Below are 18112 nucleotides of genomic sequence, written 5' to 3'. Positions count from 1 at the left end.
CTAACCTAACCTAACCTAACCTAACCTAACCTAACCTAACCTAACCTCTGACCTAACCTAACCCGAAAATTATGTGTATTATGAAACTTTGTATATATTTGATGAAATTACATTGATAATATTTCTATTTCTTTCTTATAAATAAGTAAAAGCACGTCAAAAAATAGTAATTGCTGTTCGTGGTGTTTTGAGAAGTTTCTATTGAATGTCCAATAATTGTTTTGGCGAGTACGCATATCGTTGAGACGTATCAAATTTCCAAACTATAAATAGGTGTTTCCATAGAAATGCATTTGATTTTTGTTTGTTTCCTTGTTTCCGGCAATCCGTTCGTTTCTTGTTTTTTTTTTCTCAATTCAACTGTTGCACCAGAGAGACAGCAGCAAATCAATCCGAATATGGCATGCGCATAGGTGATGCGATCTGTGTGTGTGTGTGCTTTTATTTTGCACGTCACCCCTGACATTTAGGGTGCGTGGGCGGTCGCAGGAATACATGCAGATTTGCACGAACACCATCGTGTCTCGTGCCTCTCCGGATTCCATCCGAACCCAAAGTGTGAACTTGATCTTGGATGCTGGAGGTGCGCTTGTGGACCGGACCCGGCCGCCCCCGCTGAAAATCGATGTATCGATTGGTGGCGGTGGTGTGGGAGTTGGAGGTTTGGTTCGCCGGTGGCGGCAAGTTCACTCTTCCTTCCGATTGCGACTGAAGCGGAGGTTCTTACTTCCGGTTTAACTATTCTTCCGACCAAACGATGACCGATCGCATCGGATACAAAGTCATCGTCGTCGGCGATCCCAACGTCGGCAAGACGTCCCTGACCTACCGCTTCTGCGAGGGTCTTCCGCTCGGTCACTCCATCATCACCGTCGGCGTCGATCTTCGCCTGAAGATGATCCTGCTCGATGATCAACTGGTCACGGTAACCATTCAAAATATATATAATTTCAAAATATTTCAGCATCATCAGACGATTCAAAAGTATGCCATCTCTTATTTTCATCCAAAACGAAGTTACAACAACTTTTTAAATCAAAGAATATTTAAAAGAAAACTAAATCACACATTCCAGAAACAATACATAGATACACAATAAAGCATAACTTATTAGTTTTACAGTTAATGAAGAAATTTTAAAGTATTTAAAACTAAAATAATGAAAAAATGTTAAAAAGAAGCGAAGCGAAGTTAATTTATTATTTCAAAAATACAGATTTCATCGATTATATAAAGTGTTTCAATTGTGGCCTGTATCACGAAAATCTGATACAAAAGGTCGTTGGTTCGATTCCCAAAAATTTGTAGGGGACGATAAACCTGAAAGGCCCTATTCAAAAGAGATCATAAATTGATATAAATCTCTTTTGTTTTAAATGTGTCAATTTTAAACAAATTCATAACAAACGAAAGTAATAATTTCTGAATTACTATGGTAACTTTATATATAAGAAACAAAATGAGTAAAAAAAAAGTGATTGATTTCATTTAATGGCTTATTATAAACTGGGAGTGGTCTTCTATTGTCGATTCTCCCTGGCAACAGATATTGATATCTCATTGGTTACAAATATTGATGCGATTAAAATAAATAAATATTTATTTTTGTTTAATTTCATGAAATCTTTATTGTTGATATTCGAAATAATGTGTGTTTTTTTTGATTATCGACAAATTATTGATGATGTGTTTAGTAATTGAATGACGATAAACCAATTAGATTTGAATATTGGTGGATGCGCCGGGATCGCTTCAATAGAAATGTCAATGTCAATCTGATGGATCAATCGATTGTTTTTTTTTTGTTGTTCGTTTGTTTGCAGCTGCAGATCTGGGATACTGCCGGAATGGAGAGACACGATTCGATGGTGCAGAGCTACTACAGGAAGGCGCACGCCGTGGTCATCATGTACGACGTCACCAACAGGCAGTCCTTTGACAATCTCCAGTACTGGTTGACAGAGTGCGGTCGTTTCGCGAGCAGCGACATCGTCAAGGTGATGGTGGGCAACAAGTGCGAAGAAGGGGCGGTCCGAGCTGTCAGCAAATCCGAGGCTCAGCGTTTCGCCGATGACAACGAGATGCCGGTACCAGCATGAAACTGATCACAACTCCTTTCTTTAATGATTCGTTCGTTTCTTTCCTTCTTTCTTCAGCTGTTCGAGACGTCTGCTAAGTTGGAGTCTGAGGTGGAGAACATCGAGACCATCTTCAGGACGATCGCCCACAAGCTTCTGCACGAGCGCAACATTCGCATTTCGGACTGCGTCATCTTGCAGGAACGCCCCATGGAGGACGAATTGGCCAATTGCGTATGTTAAATATACAAACACACACACACATAAGCTGCGCACATTCCGCAGGAGTCCTCCTCATCGGCGTTGCCAAAATCAACATTCAAATATATATCTTTTTTTTTGATATAATTTCACGATTCAATGCAGCTGAATTATGGACCACATAAACTAGTAGTGCGTAGCGTCCAGTGGCTGATCGGACACCTCTGATATCAGCATCAAATCCTACAATCTCCAAATTATAATAGAAAAAACCAAAATTGATACTATAATTCTGACAACACCTCGAAACATATCTGTCATTTTGACATTTTAAACTGTCACTAATAGGGATTTGGTGCTAATCACGGATTGTCTCAACTGTCATCAACGATTTTCAGATGCGATTTTATCTATCTCTTCGTCATTCTTCAGTTTTTTTTTTACAATTGAACGGTAATCTTTGATATCGAAACACTTTACGTGCGTCGACACGCACACTCGTAATTTACAGTACAACCAAATTTCAGGTAATTTCTTCGCGCCGATGAAGCAGAAAGTACAAAGATATACAACAAACAAAAGTCGGTCGATTTAAAGGGTGAAACTCAGGAATTTTCCAGTTCAATCATTTGAAATTTTTTTTAAATATTTTTTTTTATAAATGATCAAAGAACTAATAATGAACGTACAATATCGATTAATTCGAGACGTATAATGCTTTTGAAATTGAATATATAATTATGGTCCAATCCTAATTGGAATATCGATCTTCTGTAATCCGCATTCAGGGTCGTAGCACAAGGGGTTCAGTTCACTGCGTTCAACTAATTAATACAAACATACAAACGTTAATTAGTTAAACGACGTTCATTCAATTATGTTTTTACTTTTTTTTTTGTTGTTGATATTACAATTATAAGTTTTGTCGTGGGCCCCCGAAGCTCTCAGTGTTTTTCCTCCCCGCTACATTCACTTAGAATCATCCATCTAATTTATATATGTGTACCCTATACAATAATTGAAGAGAATTCGAGGCGATTGCAAATAAGAAGAAAATTATATTTTATTAACGTGTTTTTGATATATGTAAATAGTATACATTTTGTTACCAAATTCCATTTTGTAGATATTTATCTCAGTTAACTGTTAAATCAATAATTTATAATGTTATAGTTGTTAAGGAAAAAAAATCAAAGAGGATGCATTTTCTCGAGACAATATTTTTTTACGAAAATTGTGTATATGATTAGAATTTTCCATTTGAATTGTAGTATATATGTATTGTAAGTAATTGCAAAATTTTTAACTTTAATTTCGTTTTTTTTCTTTCTTGTTTATGTAAGCAAAGCCCAACAATCACGCGTAGTTTCATTTGTTTAAAAAAAAAACAAACGCTTGTGTAATCAATCCCAAATTGAAATCGATGTGTCATAGCCAAAAATAAATGAATATTGTCAAACTGTAGTTTGTAGAAACTGGTTCACTTCAAATAAATATTGCACAATAATTGTAATCGTTCATTAACCCTTTCCATTCGTCCTCAAATCAAAGAATTCATATTGTTAATCAATCTTCTAAATCATGAAACTAATTAATTTTCGAAACACTTCTGTCGGAGAAATGGTGGATGCGCCGGGACGTCCAATGTTCGTCCAAATTACTAAAAAAAATAATTTAATAAAACAAAAGCTATGCATATGGCGACATCATTTTGATTCAGTTTACGTAACTGTTGTTTCTCTGGTTGTATACATTTCGTGATCGAATTACGTCATTCTATTTCTGGAAAGTAATTGGATTGGATGCAACAGTTGCGCAAAACAACATCAATTTCCTAATGCAATTGCAGACAACCGAAAGATGCTTAAAACACTTTACTATTCGTGGCGGATGCGCCGGGTCATTAAGATGGGCCACCCTTACGCAACTTTGTATGAAGCAAAAGTTACGTAATGTTCGTTACGTAACAGGGAATAGACGATTTTTGCGATATTCTTTCAGTTTTTCGTGAATTTCTCGGCAACCTCTTAAGATAATTACATCATCGACCACTCGTATGAAAGCTGAATATCTCACCTTTCCAACGAGCATTCTGGCATTTTCGTATTGCCGCCGCGTCGCCTGCTATGAGCTGTAGAAATTAGTAAAAAAAAAGTGTATTGGATTTGTCAAAAAATAGTTTTTCGTTAATAACTCGAAAAGTAATAAACTTTTTTATGATTTTATTGCATAATCAGATGCATGCAAGCGTTGCGCAACTTTTTATGTAAGAAAAGTTACGTAATGTGCATTACGTAACAGAGAAACAACGTTTTTTTTTTCATTTTTCGTGAATTTCTCGACATCCTCTTAAGATAATTACATGATCTATCACTCAATTGAAAGCTGAATACCTCACCTTTTCAACGAGCCTATTGACATCTTCGTGTTGCAATCAAGTCGCCCGCTACGAGCTGTAGAAGTATAAAAAAAATATGAATTGGATTTTCTTCAAAATCACTCTTTCGATGAGTTTTCACGTTTTTTTCTTAACAAAAGTTAAGCTACGTGATTTAACGAAAATTCCTGGATGGATGGATGGATAAAAAAATAATAATGTTGAAAGGATTTAATAGCTAAAATAAGTAAACGATTAACTTCTTTCAAATTTCGCATTTATTTTCCATCGAAAGTGAAGGAGAGAGAGAAAAAAACTGTTGTTGTCTAGGCAATATCGCTAACGAAGCTTCGCTGCTTTCACAACACTATTTCTTTTGTTCCACCGTTATCGTTGGCTTCTCTTTTCAATCAAGTTGGATTGTTTTCTGTCACCATAACGACGATGGAAAAGGCGTCGTGCATTTACGATCGACGAGTGCGTGCGTGTGGAAACAAAAAAAGAAAATGGTATTCACAAAAATTTAAAAAAAAAATAAATAAGTGTTTCGTTTGGTTTTTGGTGTTTTTAAGTTTTTGTTGTCGTTTATTGCATAATAACAGATCATAAATGTATGTATTTATATTACGTACTAAATCATGAATATTTCCCAAGAACGCGCACTCCCATTCACACACAATATAATCATCAAATTCATACATCCATCCCTTTCGACCATCAGTCAAATCAGTCCTCAAGCACTCACTTAATAAATATATATTTATATAGAGAGAGTTGCATATAATAAGATATATATATTTATAGTATGTAACAGCATGTATTATTAATTCATTTATTACCGGGTTTTTATCTTGTTAAATTCAATAAAAAATATTTAAGTATCCGTTGAAATCCGATGCGCACTATTATTATTATTACTTATAATTTTGTTTCTATTTTTTAAACATTTCTTCTTCTTCTTTTTTTTATTCAACAATTTTAAGAAAGATCCGTAATAAAAATACTTAAATACACAATAAAGTTATATAATAATAATAATAATAATTATAATATGTACATTAAAAAAAAAGGAAGAATGAAACAAACGAAAAGAACAAACATAGCGTATGTGTTCGTATGTAAGTATATATCTATAACTATATTTTGCTCTAGTTACAAAACTGCCATATGTAACTGCTCCTGTTGCTAGGTAACCAATTTAAATTTTGTTTTTGTTATTTGAAGAAGTGTCATTGCGTGTCGAGTATATATAGTGAAATATAGTGAAAGTACAAAACGTACGTACGCATTTAATCATTTCATTTAATTTAGAAAATAAATGTAAATCACAAAAATTTACAGGGTAGCAGATAAAAAAAAAACAACAACTACAACGGCAGCAGAGCAGAGTGTGAGTGAGTAAAGTAATTTCGGTTTTCGAATCGTCATAATTTGTTTTAATCAATTGTTTGTTTTTTTTTTTGTTTTTTCTTTTCGAAAAATAATCAAAAACAGAGAACAGTTAGTATTAGTAGTTGTAGTTAGGTGAAGTGAATTATATATATATATGTATATATATATAGAAAGTAGCAGAAGTATTTTTTTTTGTCTGAATTCGTCTAATAATTGTATACGACTCTTCAATACACGTGCGTGTTGTAAATTTATAAATGCTGCCATTGCGCAGGTACAATATTGTTGCTGGACTCGATATACCTGGCGATCTCCTCGTGTATGCTGTGGCTGAGCCACTGCGTTTGGAGTTTCTTGTAGCGCTCCTGGCAGAGGTGCAGCGGATTGCCGCGGCGAAGACCCTGGTCCGTCTCGCCGTAATTGTCAAGGTAAGGAGGGGACACGTAGCAGCCGCGATGGGGACTAGCGAGGAACATGACCTCGCATTCTCGGACCCTGAGGAAGATGCCCACGCCGGCTCCGCATCGGTGCGCGTGGTAGTTGCACGCCCCTATGATGACCTTGTTCAACTCCGTCTGGCAGCAGTAGCTCTGAGAGCAGAGGACTTCACCGCACACCAGACACATCGTTGGATTCCTCGAGTCCTCGTGATCGCTGTTGGGACAGGTGAACGAGGACACCGTGTTGATTAGTTCGCTGTAGTCCTGCGGCAGTTCCACCAGGTGGTTCAGCTTGAGCGGTTCTTTCACCGCGAATACGGATGTTTTATCGAGAAGATACATCTGGACGTCTTCGTGCCTGATCCAGCGTTCCACCATCTCGAGGACGCGTGCCGATCCGAAGAGCTGATTTGGTTCCCTCGCCAGATCCAGGTAGGCGCACATCGTCTCGAAGGTGTCTCCGCCGCTCTCCAGCAACGCGGATGGAGCAGGCACATCAGTGAGGAAGTGGTAGAAGAGAACGCAGCATCGCAGGAAGGGTATGCAGGCTTCTTGCACGCGTGACCACACCGCCCTTCCCGATACATTCTCCACCTGCTTTCTCATCAGTTTCAGAACATCGAAGACCCCGTTCATTCCTTGTTCGTCCTCATCTTCTGTTTCCATTCCGGTTGCTGCGACTTCCTTCATGTCCATCTGAATCAGGATCTTCACTATATGCGAAATGAACATGAGACGAAGTGTGTGCAGTTCGAGTGTTCCGCCAGTCGGGATTGGCGCGGGTTCGTCCAACGAGAACAAACTGGGCAGTGAAAAGGTGAGTGGAATCAAAAATCCGAAGGTATCCCATTGCAGGATCGAGGGTCCCTTATCGGGCACTTCCAAAAGTATCGACAGCAACCTCAAACCGTGACTACTGATCACGATGCTCCTAGGCCACGTTCGTCCAAGCACGCCCATTATCCTCACCAAACTCTCGAGGCAATCTCGTTGCCTGCAACAAACAAAAAACATTAATTAATTTACCTTATTCACTAGTATTTACTTATACTACTATTACCTGCTCGACAGAGAACCTAGCAGCGGTTTTTTCGACTCTCTGAGTATGGTCTCGATGGAGTGGATGGTGTATGAACACGATTTCCAGGCCATTGGGGCGAGTCGACGATCGGACGGATGCGGGTTCAAGTTGAGGCCGCGTGTGTACGTCACCTGCGTGTACAACTGGATCATCTCTTTTAAGCTGCTACTGAGCTCGGAATGCTGAGGCGGGAAGAGCGCCAAGAAATCTGCGGCTTTGTCGCCGAAATCCTGCTTCAGATGTTCGTGCGAACTGGACTGGTAGACCTGGTGCATCTGGATGGTGCAGGTGGCAGAATCAGAATCGATCGGTGAGTCCGGTTCGGTGCCGCTGTTCGAAGCGTTTTCGCACGCGTTGCAGTGGGCGTTACTGCAGTCCTCCTGACATTTGAAGGTGCCGTGGCAAACCTTCAGCTTCTTGCTGGTGGTCGTCTGAATGCAGAAGAGCCAGTCGTCAAAGGCCATACGGTTCTTGGGGTAGCTGGTCTGAATCGTGGAAAGCGACGGCACCAGCGGCAATACGGTATTACTGAGGCACTCGCAAAGAGGACACAAGAACTCTTGTTTATCTACGTCGAAGCTTGCCGGATGACGTAGACGGTACGGACGGCGGTGTTCCTTAAGTCTGACATTGTCGAAGTACTTTTGCCAGCAGGCGCTGTGCATTACGTGTCCGCAGGTGCTGGTGTGTGGCGCCGGACCGAGATTCGCGTGCAAGTAGAGAGGATCTTGTTTGGAGACGTCCATAATTTCTTCGTAACCTCGATTCTGGCAGAGCACGGTAGCTTGATGGACGAACGCGGCCAAAACCATGGTCGGTCCGTCTGCGGTGATCATCTGCTCCTCCTGACACAATATACACACCAGCTGTTTCTCCACATTTAACCTGGTGCTCTGGTTCGGCCCTAAGGCAGTTGGTTCTTCGTCAATCGGCAATGATGTGTCCATCTTGATGCTGCTCGTCGTCTCTGTTCGATTCATTTCCGAGGTGGCCTCCTCGAACATCTGTGCGTTCTCCTTGATGAAGTTATTTTGCATGGCCGTCATTTGGGCCATGATCCTTGCACGTCTCTCTGCCGCCTTCTTCGCCCTCCGTTCCTTCTCTTCGTCATCCGACTTATCCAACGGTCTCTTTTCAGTTACCTCAGTGGTATTGGACGTTGACGCCGTGGACTCGTCTGTCCTCAATACATCCTTGAATTTTCTCAGCACCCACTTTACCAAAGCCTTGTGCGCCTCCACTCGTGGACAAGAGAGCAGTTCTTCGACGAGTGAGGGTATCTTATAGCGTACAGCTTTCTCGCTGAACAACAAGAACGGATAGTTCTTGGATTCTTCCTCCTGCAAAGCGTACCCGATCAAATGTAGCGTCTTGTGCACTTGGGGTTCGGAGAAGCTCATCGCGCGTAAATTATTGGCGCGCGTTAACACAGTCTGCATTATGAAAAGCATAACGTCGCATTGCAGCAGATTCACAATCATGTTGAACGAAGGATTTAACTTGGGCAGTTGCGGAGGAGGACAACATTCCAGTTCTCCGGCATTGGTCCTTCTTTTCCTCTGCTCCTCCTCCGACTTGGAGAGTTCCTCACGCGTATAGTGGTAGTAAAATACGTTGTATTCGTTGAAGAAGATGTTTTTAAGTTCGTAAACACCTTTGCCGTACGTCTGGTTGGGCTTTTTGAATACGGCCAACTCCTCGATCACATCGTCGAGACCTGTTTCGTGCGTCAAATCGTCCGGTATCGTTTTGTTCAACTCCGAATGGGGCAGTGGTTTGATGCACAGATGCTGTATAATCTCCTTTTTAATCCTGTCCTCGGTGGTTATGTTGCTAACACCGGGTATATACCGTTCGCCGATGATGACGATCAAAAGTTGCAGGAATTCCTCCAGCAAGTAAATGGTCTGCCTGGTGGAGTCGTCCTCCCTGTTGCGTAATATTACAGATTCGAAGCCGGAGTTGGCCCAATTGATCAGGTTAAATTTGTTGAGAAGATGAATCAAAAATTCGTTGCTCTCGATGAGGGAGGCGCCAACTTGCAGCAGAGTCACGTCCCTGTCCAGCATCTCCGTGCGGCATTTCACGTTATGATAGAAGTATAGCTGGTTCAAAAGAGCGTAACCATTACGTCTCCACATTCCAGCATGTACCTGCAAAATAGTGAAAGTATAAGAGACCTGAGTATAAGACAACATTACATCTAAGAGCATAATAATTACTTGCGATATCATAACTTGAGTTCTAAGCACGGGTTCGATGAGCTGGACCGGATTTGGTTTTGGCATGTCGAATTCGGGACCGTCAAATGACAGCTCGAATTTCTCGAGATGCAGATGAAGACCGGCCAGGAACCTGGAGAGTGTTAAATGGATGGACACCGGTTTAGTGGATACGTCGTAGTTGAGGCACATCACACTGTAGTTGCAGAGTTCTCGGAGATCCTTTTGCTCGTTAGGATCGTAGCATGGATTTTCTTGCAGCTTCTTCAGGGTCAGTCTGTACGCCTTAACAAGGACGACCTTATCGGTGCCGCACCACTTCAGTACCAACGATATACAGTAGGCCAGTTTGATGTGCAGATTGAAGGGTGATTCCCATTCGGGTTCGTATTCCATATGCTGACCTATCTGTCTGGTGACAGGATCCATGCCCTGCATCATCGTGATCAGATTGAGGAGGATCGAGAGTCCCTGCAAGAAGCTCCGTCGCATATCGTCCGTCCATTTGTCAGGAATGGATGAGAGAAGGTAGCGAAGATCGTACAGAATGTACTGCGCCCTTTTGAAGTTACCAATTGAGACATTCTTTTCAAACTCCAATTTACCGACGGCATTGCATTTACGCGAGCACTCGGATATGAACGTATTCAGCAATATGAAAAGAGCATCGTCATTGGCTATCAAATGATGCGCGAGTGTCGGAACGGTAAACAGCTGCACTGCCAGAGACGAGATCGAGAACGAATGATCGTGGTCGTCCTTGATGTAATCCTTCATGACGCTGCCGTAGTTCTTGGTGAAGACTTTCGCAAGCGCCTTCTTGTTTTCATACTCAAGCAGCATTCCTGAAATGAGGAGACGATGCCAATGGGTTCTAGCGCTCTTCCACAGCTGCGAATCGCTAGTCATAATTCCTTTAAGAATTGAATATCCAGATCGGGGACGCAGCACAACCTCGGTGAAGATCGCTCGGAAAGCCTCACCGTGCGCTAGAAACGCCTGCAACCAGGATAACAGCTTCATAGCGAATATCTGGTGGGCGACTATGTACGAGTGGACGACGATCACCTTCAGAGGTTTATTGCTGTGCCTCGAAGTTATACTCTCGATCTGACTTTTCACTTCGTTGCAATGCTGAATGTCCGAACACTTCACCACCGCTCTTCCTTCCCTATCAATATTCGTCACGTACTCTATTGAATTCCGCTGGCTGCACTTGATTACACGATTGATCGTGCCTATAACCTGCACACGATCAGAAAATACAATTACAATCACATATTGAGATATTTTAGGCTTCCGTCGGGTGACCAAAAATAATTGGTAGCAATTTTGTAAAGGTCATAGTAATCATTAAATAATTGCTGTTTTTTTTTTTGGTCATCCTACGGTAATTGAATAGTAAGTATTAAACACATCAAATACCTGCTCGAACGTGTGCACTTCGTCGTTGTAGAGTATCGTGCAGTAAGAGTCGTTCTCTTGCATGTTCTCATCGGGGAGACGCGAGATGAACTCGACCGAATACTCTGAGGTGAGGAGACTGTAGGCATACCAAAGGACGGCATCGAATGCGATCCGCGTCCTTTCTGCCATGTGTTCTGGTAAACCCTTGGAGGCGTCGTCGGCGGAGGCGGCAGCTGTGGCTGTGGGCGTGGTGGTGGTACTCTCTATGCCTCCGCCCCCGTCGTCGACCGCCGCCTCGTCCGCATCCCCGCGGATCGTGCCTGCGATGTGGATGTCGCAGAAGGGCGCCTTCTTCCATGCCTCTTTGTCACCGCAGTCGCAACACCCGCCACCCGTGCTCGTTCCCATCTTGTATTTGTGGAACCTGTGCTGCGACTGTTTGAAGCAGCTAACGCACAGGACGCACGTATTGTCCATGCCGCACTCTCTGCAGCTGTACGTGGGTTCTCCAAGCTTGAAGACGCGACCGCATACAGATGGCGGTTTGTCCAACTGGGTCATCGCTGCGAGTACTACAGCCGGATCACCGTTGCAGATGAACTCCTCCAATGGGGTGAACATTATGCGATTGGTATCGTCCTCGTTGAAGCTCCAATTCAGGCAGCTCTCGTTCAATGTGGGTGAGTACAGTCTTGGTACCCATCGTTTCCAGTAGTCCTGGAAATGGTTCAGGGACAGAACTCCGTCCAGATACTCCTTTATCCATTTAGCAGTCACCTGCTTCGTGTCGATTGAATCCAACGATGGTTTCATATCTACGTCTGCCAACATTTCATCCATAACTGCAATACCAAAAACAAAACAAATTAAATACAATAGATAATAAAATACACAATTAATCAAACAGAAACAAAGAAAAAAAAAACACGTAATTAACAAAAAAAAAACAATAAACACGAACGATTATTATTTGAAGCTGTTGCCGAAAAGCATATAATAAACTTACACGCATCTCGGAAAACAAACAGTAAATTTGAATTTGTAAGCTCAGATTAATCAATCATTCAATTAAAATTCGTTAAAATCCAATGATTCTTGACCTATTGAATTGTCTCGTCCTTCGACACCGTGCATTAGTTATACTTCGAACCGGTTTCGAACGCTTCCGCATCTTGTGTTTTGCGCAAATTTTTGCAAGCGTGATTTATGCCTCTCGCAACAACAACTTACAAAAAACTAAAAAACAGAACAACAAGCTATTGCGGAGGGTGAGTTAGAATGAATACGGAGGTCGCAAGAAGATGGACTTTTCAATGTTACGACCATTTATGGAAAGGTGTCCGACGTACGGATAAGGAAAAGATCGAGGGGAAACCTTGCTTCGAAAATTTCAAAAGAAAAAAAAAACACAAAAAGGAACGCGTTGCACACACACACACACACAACATCATCACCTTTCTTCCACTCTTTCATCATCGTGCAATTTCACTAATTGCAAATCTGTAAAACAAACCAACAATTAATAAGTTAGATATCAAATTACACACATTTCCTAATAGTAATTACGTGTAATTGTTAATTTCGTCGACGCGATTGGTGAGATCACGAAGAAATAGGTGGGAAATGCGAGGTGAACAAACCGCAAGTGCGCGCAAACTGTAGCTCACATGAAATATTCAAAAATTCGATTGTGTGAATGTCCTTTTACTATACACACACACATACATACATATATATATACATCATTGATCCTTTATTGGATTGAAATTGGAGCGCCACACACGAAATGCGTCTATCTTTTTCCGATCTTCGCATCGATCTACCACCTCATCGCATCCGCTTGTTGTCCCATTCCAAGGAAAGAAACACAAAGAGAATATCCTTGGACAAACTGTCTTTCCCTGAATCATCTTCATTGCAACGTTCCTAACATCGATTTTGTGTGCATTCAGAATACATTGCATTCTTCCGTGTTGACGTTTTTAAAAAGCACAAATGTACATCACCGAATCATCGACAAAAATAATAATTTTGCAGCAAACCGCACACTGATAAATGTAATAGCAACATGCGCATTAAAAAGTTGATTAATTATATCGTAATTCAAAGCACAACAACGTTTTTCTTTTCCAGTTTTAATACCGAAATGTTATTAATTATTAAATAAAAAATGATTAGGACATTCTAATTTTGTATGATTATTGCAATATAAATATTATTAAATTTCTTTTATGGTTAGAATTTCAATTGCAATTCTTTGATTATTGGGGCAAAATACCAGAAATGTTTGTTAACAGTAGGTCAGTTTCGCAATTACAATACGATATTTAAATGTCCACCAAAATGATGATAAATATGCATATGACACATATACATTAATCACATTCGAAATTGTTGTTACTTCCTTATTGTCTCCATCTCAAATGCATTTCATTTGCAATTCAAGCGGGATGACTGAATTAAGGAAGTAAAAAAAAATAATAAGTAAACAGTGGGCAGACCAAACGAATTAACAATAGATTATTTATAGTCGAATGACAAATTTGATATAATTGGCATTAGCGAAGAACGTTTGTTGTCAGAGATGTTTCTGAGGGGGATGGTGCATGTATTTTTAGAGACAGGCCATAACCTAAGATTCCCTCTGTAGCCTGAGAGACGAAAATAACCTGGCCTGTGCTATTTTTGGGGTGTGATACGCTCAGAGCATCCCTCCACGAGTGCCTCACATCAAAAAAAAAAACACTGCACAAATCACAGTGTCATGCAAATTGACTTAGTGCAAATGAAAAAAAAAATCTTTGCTCATTTTGAAACAAAAAAAAAAAAAGAAATATGTGTATGTGTGAACAAGGTTATAACTCCGTAGCACAGGTCAAAGAAAACAAAGGACTTGGCATGAGTGTCTGGGATTTTCACAACAAGTGCACCGGGTGCATTGCCAATTTGCAGTTGATCAGTAGAAAAGGTGAAGTCTATGCCGATGATGGACATGGTCCAATAATGCATTTTGAACGGACAGAGAAGATGATGTGAATATATATATATATATATAGATATACAGAGATATATATATATAATAATGACAGTTGAATGTAAAAGTGTAAAAGAAAATAGCAGATCATGGTTACCTTTCAATTGTTACAGCGGTGATGATTGTCGTCCAGCGCGCTTCTTCGTGGCCCCGCGCAAAGGACACTCGTCGTCGTCGCTCCTTTCCTGCCCGCAAACTTCCGTCTCCGTCAGCTGCAACAACGATCGTGGTTCTACGATTGCAGTAACGTTGTTGTTATACACAACGTAGTCGAGATATGCGCTCGTTAACTCTCCAACAAAATAACGCAAATAAATGATACATATTTGACATATGTTATTTTAAGTACTGTCAAATTTCAACGTTGCCAAAGCGAAACCGTTTAGCCATTGGTCGAGCCGGCGACCGGTGGAAAAAAAATTTACATTCTCACAACGTCGCCGCAACCCTTGCCGTTGCACAGGAGAGGGTGGAAATTCGCAGAAATTCACCGCTCGTCACCGACAACGCGATTCAGGTTGGTAGACCTGTAACACCTGTCACCGCTACTGCTGGTGACAGCTGACAGTCACTATTTCTGACGTGTATCTTGTGTGTGTCAGTGTCAGCGTCGCAGCTTGCAGTGTTTTCGTTTATCGGTTTCGAGCTGTTTTCTGACTTAAAAGTGCATTCAGAGATGCATTCCGTGTTGCAGAGGGGCAACGCGATCTTCGCGTACGCTCTCAGCGTGCTCGCATGCCTTACTTTCGTGTGTTTCGCCTCCACCGTATTCCTGAACTACCGCACTCAAGCGGACATGCGAACGGTGAATGTTGTTGTGTGAGTCGAATCCTGCAATCGCCCGCTCCAAACCACTAATAATATCGGCTGTTATTTCCAGTAAAAACGTGCCAGACTACAGTGCCTCCAGGGAGAAGAACGACCTGGGTTTCCTCACCTTCGATCTGCAGACGGATCTCACCCATTTGTTCAATTGGAATGTCAAACAACTGTTCCTCTATTTAACAGCCGAATACGAAACAGCCAACAACAAACTGAACCAAGTACGTTTCATCCGTTCCACTCATACTTGTACATTTAAAAAAATATATAATTGATTACTTGTAGGTTGTACTTTGGGATAAGATCATACTTCGCGGCGAAAACGCCGTTCTGGACTTCAAGAACGCCAACACCAAGTATTACTTCTGGGACGATGGCAACGGTCTGAAGTGAGCACACTATACAGTACTTTTAATTTTATGCAATTGTTTTTAACTAATGGATCGTTTCCAGGGGTAACAAGAACATTACGTTGACGCTGTCGTGGAACATCATCCCGAATGCCGGCTTCCTTCCGAACATCTTCGCGCACGGTTCGCACTCATTCAAATTCCCCGTAGAGTACACCACCTCGAGGATGTGATTGTAATTTATGTTTTTTCGTTTTTGAGAAAAGAATATATTTTTTCTTTACACGTTCTTTTCGTTTTCCTTTTCGTTTTCTACAGTATTTTCTAATCCAATCGCACCGATCTCTACAATTTACCAAATACACGTTACCTTTGTTCTGTGATATATACGCTGCCTCAACTTAACACTTTGGATGCGTTTTTATACTTGCAATAATTTTAAATATAGATTTTTTTTTAATATATAAGTATATGTGGTTGCTTGTTTGTAACTGTGTATTCAATATAGTTCATTTATATTGATTGACCAATTATTTATTACCAAAATTACGTAAATCTGATACAACCACAGAATTCGAGTTTTTAAAATGTACATAATGCTCTGAATTTCTCTAAAAGCGGATACATTTTTTGATAACTCAATATACATTTTAATGTTCGATATGTTGCATACATTATGGCCACTCCTACTTTCGTCTAGTTCAGCCAATCAGATCATCACAATCACAGTTTTATAGTCTATTCGACACATCCTATTGGTAATTAAAAGCTTTAAACAAAAGATCACAAATTATTATTTTTAAATTAAAGGTAAAATGATCATTGTTTTACGATATATAAATTTTTATTAGTTTTCAGGTTTTTATATAAAACAAGAAAAAAAACATCGACGAGTATGTGTACAATATAAATGTATGTATATGGGCACAGAGATTTCTGATCACAGCGAAATTCAACGGATAAATGGAGATAAACCTCGCGCGAACCGCGAAGTCAACAAAAACAAACAGAGCGAGAAGACAAATGAAATCTACTGCTTCACAAAAAAAAAATAAAATGTAATGATGAAATCGAAATATGAATCCTGAGCATCCTCTAAAAGAAACAAACAATCACTAAGTTGAATTTAAAAAAAGAGAGAGAAACGAACGTTTCATAAATACGTTAAAAAATAAATGAAAACAGTATTAGGTATACATATAAGTTAACGAATGATATATATAATATATATATAGTGCTCTTTTCTTCTTGAAAAATTGGTTAACGTGGGGCATGTGTTTGTGTGTTTATTAATAAATAGAAGGAAACCGATTCAGATCGGATTCGGCTGCTCGGTCTGTATGTTCTTGTCCTCCGTTGTCGGAGCGGACAGTTTACCTAACGATCCGAATTTGCAGGAGATGTCCAGCATCTCGCGTAATCCCTGCGAAGATTGAAACCGAGTTAATCTGCTAATTAAATAAGAACTGAAAGTGTTATTTCTTAGTACCTTGTTTTCAGCTTTCAGCATTGATATTAGTTCACCGTCTTGGTAAGTTTTGTCGTCGTCCATGGAGGCTGCCTTCTCCATGATCGCGGCCATCTCTTTGATCTTCTCCGCCTGATCCCTGATGATCTCATTGTACTTCTGATCGTTCAGCAATGAGAAATCAATGGTCGACCTGTAAATCTGCTGATTGGTGTGCAATCTGTATTTGGTCATGATGTGCTCCAATGCAATCTGATGTTCCTCGAGCGCGTTCCGCAGCTCAATATTCTCCACCTTGATCTCCATCAGGTTGCGATTCTCCATATGTATATAAGCCACAAGAGAGGTGTGCGGCTTCTGATGAGCCAGCACATTAAGCTCATCAACCTCATCCTTGTACTAAAACAATAACAACAACAACAAATTAATCATTGTACCTTCAATCGGATTGCGAATCAATTACCTGTTTCATGGCATCAATCTTTTTTCTGATTCCGTGCGTATCGTTTAGCAGCATATCCGCGAAACAGTTGCGCTCCTTCAGACGCCCAGCCAGCTCCTTGGCATCTGTTATTATCTGCTGGATGTTCAGAGACATTCTTATTACGATCGTGTTACTTTCGCTTCACCGAATCCGCTCCTTCTCACATCAAACGGGCTTCAACTAAAAACCTAAACGAAAACATACAACGACACACTTCCTCAACAACAAATAACTAACAAACCCCCGATTTGACATCTCCTGTCAATGTCACTTTAACAGCTGTCACATACGTCAGTACCAGGATGGTACATTTACCAAAAACAATATCACATCAATTATTTAAATCAACCAATCAATTCAATCGAATTCCATGTTTAATTATTAATCAATTAACGCCAGTTAACAATCTGTGCATATGCACATTTGGTTGCCTACGACTTAACTATTTCTATTATCTAGTTTGCATAATTAAATAATTACATAACTATAATTAAATAAATTAATCTTAACTAAAACTGCAGTGATCGAACAATTCCTTTACATTAATTTGAAATACATTTGAGTTAAAGTTAAAAAGTTAAATTGATATTAATTAATTAAAAGAGCTCGAAAAGAAAGTACACACGCTAATATTAATCATCAAGTCCAATTTCCTCCTACTTTCTTTGTATGTAATTAATTCCTCTACTTGATTGAGATTTATTTCGTGCGTGAGTGAGTTATTTTTCATCTTTCGGGGGGGCCATGACCGAACGA

General features: G+C 40.3%; 4 protein-coding genes across 6 annotated transcripts; 2 read left to right on the top strand and 2 right to left on the bottom strand.

Moving 5' to 3' along the window:
- The first annotated feature begins 516 nt into the window (after nucleotides 1-516).
- On the top strand, nucleotides 517-3158 carry LOC108564683 (putative Ras-related protein Rab-33). Its single transcript, XM_017923771.1, has 3 exons — nucleotides 517-925; nucleotides 1824-2087; nucleotides 2157-3158. Exons 1-3 carry the CDS (start codon nucleotides 758-760, stop codon nucleotides 2319-2321), a joined length of 597 nt encoding a protein of 198 aa, XP_017779260.1. The 5' UTR covers nucleotides 517-757; the 3' UTR covers nucleotides 2322-3158.
- A 2761-nt stretch (nucleotides 3159-5919) lies between these two features.
- On the bottom strand, nucleotides 5920-14663 carry LOC108564686 (E3 ubiquitin-protein ligase UBR2). 2 transcript variants are annotated; one of them, XM_017923775.1, is made up of 6 exons: nucleotides 14330-14663; nucleotides 12653-12698; nucleotides 11217-12040; nucleotides 9792-11036; nucleotides 7549-9722; nucleotides 5920-7482 (listed from the first exon to the last, which is right to left on the bottom strand). In XM_017923775.1, the coding sequence occupies exons 2-6, from the start codon at nucleotides 12672-12674 to the stop codon at nucleotides 6300-6302; spliced, it is 5448 nt and encodes a 1815-aa protein (XP_017779264.1). In that variant the 5' UTR covers nucleotides 12675-12698; nucleotides 14330-14663; the 3' UTR covers nucleotides 5920-6299. The 2 variants fall into 2 exon arrangements, with proteins under 2 accessions (XP_017779264.1, XP_017779265.1); XM_017923776.1 differs by lacking the exon at nucleotides 12653-12698.
- A 122-nt stretch (nucleotides 14664-14785) lies between these two features.
- Nucleotides 14786-15693, top strand: LOC108564688 (signal peptidase complex subunit 3). Its single transcript, XM_017923777.1, has 4 exons — nucleotides 14786-15051; nucleotides 15113-15275; nucleotides 15340-15443; nucleotides 15508-15693. The coding sequence occupies exons 1-4, from the start codon at nucleotides 14909-14911 to the stop codon at nucleotides 15635-15637; spliced, it is 540 nt and encodes a 179-aa protein (XP_017779266.1). The 5' UTR covers nucleotides 14786-14908; the 3' UTR covers nucleotides 15638-15693.
- A 659-nt stretch (nucleotides 15694-16352) lies between these two features.
- LOC108564684 (FGFR1 oncogene partner 2 homolog) lies at nucleotides 16353-17665 on the bottom strand. 2 transcript variants are annotated; one of them, XM_017923773.1, is made up of 4 exons: nucleotides 17598-17665; nucleotides 17336-17544; nucleotides 16894-17271; nucleotides 16353-16827 (listed from the first exon to the last, which is right to left on the bottom strand). In XM_017923773.1, exons 2-4 carry the CDS (start codon nucleotides 17468-17470, stop codon nucleotides 16717-16719), a joined length of 624 nt encoding a protein of 207 aa, XP_017779262.1. In that variant the 5' UTR covers nucleotides 17471-17544; nucleotides 17598-17665; the 3' UTR covers nucleotides 16353-16716. The 2 variants fall into 2 exon arrangements, with proteins under 2 accessions (XP_017779262.1, XP_017779261.1); XM_017923772.1 differs by lacking the exon at nucleotides 17598-17665 and having other exon boundaries at nucleotides 17336-17591.
- Nucleotides 17666-18112: the final 447 nt, after the last annotated feature.

The sequence above is a fragment of the Nicrophorus vespilloides genome, unplaced genomic scaffold (genome assembly GCF_001412225.1).
Source record: "Nicrophorus vespilloides isolate i.1.1-1 unplaced genomic scaffold, Nicve_v1.0, whole genome shotgun sequence".
NCBI lineage: Eukaryota > Metazoa > Arthropoda > Insecta > Coleoptera > Silphidae > Nicrophorus > Nicrophorus vespilloides.
The sequence above is the reverse complement of the archived record's forward strand: the minus strand, read 5'-3'. Positions and strand labels throughout refer to the sequence as shown.